The 6,526-nt window shown below is 42.0% G+C and overlaps 1 protein-coding gene and 1 pseudogene across 1 annotated transcript; both read right to left on the reverse strand.

Annotated features, from left to right (window-relative positions):
- Positions 1 to 780: 780 nt before the first annotated feature.
- Positions 781 to 2,502, reverse strand: LOC115528004 (60S ribosomal protein L30-like). The gene is made up of 2 exons (XM_030335805.1): positions 2,465 to 2,502; positions 781 to 1,177 (listed from the first exon to the last, which is right to left on the reverse strand). Exons 1-2 carry the CDS (start codon positions 2,500 to 2,502, stop codon positions 781 to 783), a joined length of 435 nt encoding a protein of 144 aa, XP_030191665.1.
- A 1,333-nt stretch (positions 2,503 to 3,835) lies between these two features.
- On the reverse strand, positions 3,836 to 4,639 carry LOC115528005 (annotated as a pseudogene).
- Between the last annotated feature and the right edge of the window lie 1,887 nt (positions 4,640 to 6,526).

A 6,526-nucleotide genomic window follows, 5' to 3' on the forward strand; every position in this document is an offset into this window, starting at 1 on the left:
TATATAACTGCCTACCCATGGGTTCACCTACAACCCATCTTGGAGAATGGTGCACACCTCTACTCCCCTAAAAGGGTAGGGGGCACTTGGACAGCCCACTCAGATGGAGGCTGTAATTACTCAGCAAGAGGTACCCCTAAATTGATGGTAAATGTTCAGCTGCCCTTATAAACTAACCTCGTACAACATCATGACTGAAACCATTACCTCCAGACATGTCTATATGTTTCCCAATGGAAGGACTTATCAACCTAAGCTTTCTTGTGAACATTTTTCAGTACCTTCCTTTTGTTCATTTCCTTAGCCCTGTTTATCTCTGAGGATTTCTCAGTGTTGTTGCAGATTCTCTGGTTGACATGGGAATGCTATTGCTTCTGGCATTCTCAGCTCTGTCTTCACATAATGCCGTCCTCAGCAAGGTAATAAGAGCTAACATCATTAAGTGCCATGTGCCAGGTGACATTCTAAACAATTACATGTATTTATACATTTAAATCTTTGTAACAGATCAGTGAGTTAGAAATGGGAACACAAAATATCCCAGCCATTTGCCCAAGATCACAAAGCTAATATGTGGCCCAGAAGGACTTTAAGCCATTCAGTTTAGCTTCGGAAACTGTGTGCTCAATCAGTATGCTTGTTGCCACCAATATGTCTATATTTCGACCCTAATGATACCTATTGTAGCTTTACTTATTTATGCCACACTACCAACTCACGCACACTTTTTTTTTTTAACAAGCTCTGGCCAGTTTTAGTAAAGAAAAATGTTTGCGTGATTTACCTTTCCCCAGTCTGCAGGCTTCTCATGACATTAGAATCACCTGGATCAACGGCAACCAGTGTGCATCCTCTGTAGTATCTCCCACATGTTGTGCCCAATTCAATTTTATTGCCACTGTAATGATGGACCCCACTTTTGGCCAACACGGTACAGTATTCTATTTCAGATTTCCTCAAGCCTGGGCAGTTGTTGGCAAGGAGGATCCGTTTCACTTTGCCATGTCTGATCACTTTCAGGGCCTGCTTGTACCCCAGAGCACACTTTCTACCTTTCATAACAAGTTGGAGCCTAGGGTTGATCGTCTCCAGAGACTTTGTCATCCTCTTTGCAGGGCTACGACCCTCCTGTCTTAGGTGCCAGAAGACCCCAATCAAGACCAGTCGCCAAGATGGCCTGGAGCGAGGACAGAAAGCTCACGAACAATTAGCACATATGCCGGAGCAGGAATGTATTCCAAAAGATCATAAACATTACTGAGTGGACAGGTCTGCTGCTAACATTATGGGCCTACCCTTGTATGTTGAGGACCTTTTGTCCCCAGCGGTGTTCACAATTCTCTTTGTATTATTCAGGCAGTAATAACAATAGCTACCACTCACCGAGCAAATTTTACATTCTTTATGATTTTAAAAACATCCCTGCAAAGTTGTATAATTGACTCAATTTTTAACCTTATGAGTCAGACAGGTCAAGTGGATTGTTTAAGATCATCAGCGGGTCTGTGGAGATTTGAATCCAGATCTGCCAAATTCAGAAGCCCCTGGTTTTGCAGCTACTGTTTGAGCCTTCTTCCTAAGCCTTAGGCACAACCCTTAGGCGCCAACCCTAGTGTAGTCAAATAAATAGCCAGATAAAGTGACTATCATCCTTGTGGAACTATTAACAGCCAAAGAATGAAGGAATTGTTGGGGTCCAAGGGCAGGCCACCCCAAGATGGGTCACTTTGGCATAAAGATTATTTTGAGTTAAAAAGCAATCAAAACCCAGCAAATAAAAGAAAAGCTCTTTACTTCTCGCTCATGTGCCTAAAAAGAATTTATAGGGAGAGAACTATCATGATAGATAGCTACATTATGATATAAACTAGGTATGGCAGACAGGGAGGAACCTAACAAGACCTGTTTGGGTAAAGTCCTCTATGCCCCACTGTTTCTGAGTAGCCCGGAAAATACTTGTTTCCCAAACCTTTATTCTTTTTCATCTTCCTGTGAATTGCATTCCTTCCTTCAAAAGAAGTCCCAGACCCCTACCCCTTCTCCTTAGTCCAGAACGACATATATACCTTATTTTTCCTGCCTTTGGGATTTTCATGTCTGTGTAGATTCCCTGTACATACACTCTTAAATTTGATTTTCCCGTGTTAACCTGTCTCATGTCAATCTGATTCTAAGTCTGGCTAGAAGGACCTTGAAGGGAACAGGACATTCTTGTTCCCCAACATAACCATTGGCCATAATTATACATAAATTCCAGATTTTAGGGAAAAAAATAATTTGTAAAAGTTCCAAGAAAAGGTAGGAATGACTCCTTGGCAACATTCTAAAAGTTAAAATGGCTAAAAGAAGAAAGAAGTTTCACAGGAAAAAATTCTACCTGAACACTAACATTTGTCTTAGTCCATTTGGGCTGCCAAGTATCACAGACTGGGGGGCTTATACACAACAGAAATCTATTTCTCACAGTTCTGAAGGCTGGAAGTCAGAGGTCAGGGTCAGCATGGTGGAATTCTTGGGAAAAACCCCTTCTGAGTTGCACACTGCCAACTTCTCCTTGCATCCACACGTGGCACAGAGAAAGAGTGAGACAGCTCCTCACCTTTTTTATCAGGCTACTAATCCCATTCGTGAAGGCTCTTCCCTCTGGACCAAATCACCTCCCAAAGGCTCCATCTCCAAATACCATTACACTGGGGATTAGATTTCAGTATATGAATTTTAAGGCAACATAAACATTCAGACCATAACAACAAATGACACAGATCAAGAAGAAATAAGGGGAAGTGTCTTTGACAAAAAAGAAACCAAAAGCAAATAAAAACAAACAATGCAGAGAGCTTTCTAATGATTACAGATTTTAAAATGAAACACCTGAAATATGAAAAGAAGCACTTATACACTTATCACCAAGGAATATTAACCAGTCATAACGATCCTAGGAAAAACAGAGTCCAAATTGCCCCGAGGCTTAAAAATTCAGTGTAAGGGCACTAAAAGGGGGCTTTTGGCTGGGCTCAGGGCAGGAAGAATGAGGAATGAAGAGCCTCTTAGGGGCAAGTGATGTCATGTTGAAAGCTAACAGAGAAAAGCAAGGCAATTCAACTCCTATACTGCTTTCTCTATCGAGGAAAGTGATCTTCAAACTGGGAAGGCTAGAACAAATATGGTTAGTAGGAAACTGAAACCTGTGATAGGCAAGGAGACAAGAAAACACCTTGCCACTCAAATGTGTTCTGGAGAATGACATCCCACTCCACAGAGGAAGGTGTGGGGTATAAGCAGCTGCAGGGAGCGATGGAGTATTGGAGGGGATTTTGAGGAATAGGAACATGCTCCAATTTAAAAAAAAAAGAAAAGTAAAGTAAATGGGTGGATTACAGAAAGGTGAAAATTATCCAGACCTGAGAATAATTTTTTTATGGATATGTAGACTTTCATTATGGCAAGCATATCCATAACCATAAAGATCTCCTTAAAACAAAAACGTGTCCCAAGTATCTTTGTTAAGTAGTGATCTAAAATGAAGTAATAATTGGGGTACCTGGTGGCTTAGTCGGTTGAGCGACCGACTCTTGATTTCAGCTCAGGTCATGATCTCACAGTGGTAAGATAGAGCCCCACCTCGGGCTCCATGCTGGAGGAAAGGGACAGAACTATCTCCTGAAGTGGTGGTGACAAAAGACAGAGATGGCTTTCAAAAATGCAAGGGACGTAGCTAATTAACTTATCACCTCCCTCAAGCTACAGTGAGAATCTATTGGGAGAATCAAAGCCCCATAGCAGACGCATTTTAGGGCAGTTCATGAAATGCCTCATATTTCAGTAGAAAACTATTTCAACAGTGAAATGACATGGGCATCAGAAGCATACTTTTCTGTGACACATGGTAGTTGACATCTTTCCAAGCAACCACCACAAGTCTGGGGTCCTCAAGAGACTGATGTCTCCCAGCTACACGATCATCTGTACTCGTATTTCACTGAAGGACAGGAACTCTGCTGGCTGCTCCATATTCTGGGTGGAGAATGCCAACTGGCTTTACATAGCCTAAATCTACAAGGGTATCAACTGCCATTTTTAGTGCATCACCCCACAGAGTTGGCATCAGGTTTCATCTGGAAAATAACCAGTTCTTGGACTCACTCCTTTGGAGGTTTTTTGGACCATGGTATGACATAAGTAACCTCCAACTCTTGTTAATCAATGAGAGCCACCTTTGGAATGAGAAGCTGTTCCTGGCCATCCTTATTTTTGGTCAAGCCTTTCTGAACTTCAGTTCCATGAACAAAACTATGATACTTCCAAGGCATCTGGGTAGTTCAGTCGGTGAAGCATCCAACTCTTGATCTCAGTTCAGGTCTTGATCCCAGTGTGGTGAGTTCAAGCCTTGTACTGGGCTCTGCACTGGGCATTGAAGCCTATTTTAAAAAGAGAGAGTTTAAAAAAAAAAAAAAAAACTATCGTACTTCCAAACATGAAACACTTTATTCACTCCACCTCCAAATGTTACACTCCAAAATCCAACAAATTCAGAGTCAGCTGTCCAAAGATGAATGGTTTTCTTAATATTTTCTGGAAACTCATTTTTCCTTAAAAGTTTAAGGTAATAAGTATAAAACTCATAGAGTATTTCATCATATTGTCAGCCCCCCCCCACTTAGCAAAGGTGAACACACCTGAGGGTGAATGGCTGTGTGGCGAGACCCCTCAGGAATCAAGCCTGGTGGTAGCTTCAAGTGCTGGGAAGGGCAGCCCAGTGGGAAGGGAAGCCAGTCAGTAGTCTTTCAAGGGTCTCTCTTCCTATGTCTTCCTTACTAGAAACCAGGTCCTGGCCAAGTTTTTTAACGTCTATTTATTTTTGAGAGAGAGAGAGAAAGAGCATGAGTAGAGGAGGGGCAGAAAGACAGGGAGACACATAACCCAAAGCAGGCTCCAGGCTCCGAGTCATCAGCACAGAGCCCGACACAGGGTTTGAAGCCACCAGCCGGAGATCATGACCTGAGCTGAAGTCGGAAGCTTAACCAATTGAGCCACCCAGGTGCCCCAGGACCTAGCCAATTTTTAAAAGAGTAAATATTTTTTAGTATTTAAAATATAATCATTAAACAGAACTACTTGCACCACTCTGATTTTTACAAAACAAGCTTTACCCAACTAACCTTGTTTCTATGCCAAGAAATTATAAGGGAAGCCAACATTTTCCTGGGTCAAGATTTCAAGAAGTCATAGTCAAACTATCCCTATGGACAATGTGGATAAGCATGAAATGAATGGCAATTACACGAAGAAGAGTTTTCTTAACTAGTTGAGTTACTGAGTATATATGTTACTGATAAACTCAGTTCTGCCCATCTGAAAAGTAGCATGTGATGATGGGGGTGGGGGGAGGTTGCTCTTCTTGAAAAAATGCATATATTGGTACCTTTTTAATGACTTGTATGGATATATGTAAATCAAACACATGGTCTTCTGATGCAATGCTTTGAAGATATTTTGACAGCCATGTAAAACTATTTAATTTTTTAAAGAAATTTTCCTAAAGTGCCAGTTAATATAATTATATACACACTGACTTCCTGACCTTCATCCCATTTCTGAGTGAATTTTAGAGGCATAGTAAGGTCAGACCCAGGGATGGGATGAGGCTTTGAGGTGTCCATTGTTCACATTTCTAGGAAACAAGAAGATTTTTTTTTAATATTTTGATGTTCCCATTTTGATATGATCACATCAAAGTTGTCATATCAAAATGTTTTTTCCAGACCCGATTCCCATACATTCATCTGCATCACAGATTTTGAAACTCCAGAGCAATAAGGATAGCTTTCTTCAGCACACCCAGAGGAGTTTACTTTCTGGTTGGCAGTAATTCCCTGGGCTTCTAATATTTGTGAAGACAGAAAGTTAGGAGGATTGCTGATGTGCTGGCTTCAGAGTCAGTATTTGATAGCTCTCCACCACGCCAGATGGTTTCTTCCTGCCTATAGGAAATACGGGTCAAGATACACAGCATTCCAGGTTCTTTGGTTGTGAGCAACTGAAATAGACCCTCAGTAACCTGAGCAAGAAAGTACTTTATAGGAGGGATACTGGGAAGTGCTTGCAATAATAGTAAAAAAAGGAGGCGGGGTGAACAACAGAGTCTTGGAAAAACCGAGAATCAGAGCAGCTGCAGGGATGTCAGTAGAAAACCCAAACACTGCTTCTGTAGGGAAGTGCCATCGACGCTTCCGTCCCACCGACCACATGTCCCTCGGCATCTCTGCCCAAGTTGCAAAGCTTGTCTCCTGTGCCGTCCCCTCCTGGGATTGGGCTGTTGGGGGTCACATGTGACTGACAGCCCAGCCACATGCATGCAGGAGGGAGGTTTCCCAAGGGAAAAAAAAGGGCACAGTCACCAGAGGATAGGGGCAGTCTGCTGAGAAAGAAAGAAAAAAATAGATCCACTGGAGACCTGATCTTCAAACACTCATTTTGGCAAAATTCGGGTTTGGTCTCACCTGCTTCATGGAAGTGGGGACTTAGT

This window comes from Lynx canadensis, chromosome D3, assembly GCF_007474595.2.
Source record: "Lynx canadensis isolate LIC74 chromosome D3, mLynCan4.pri.v2, whole genome shotgun sequence".
NCBI lineage: Eukaryota > Metazoa > Chordata > Mammalia > Carnivora > Felidae > Lynx > Lynx canadensis.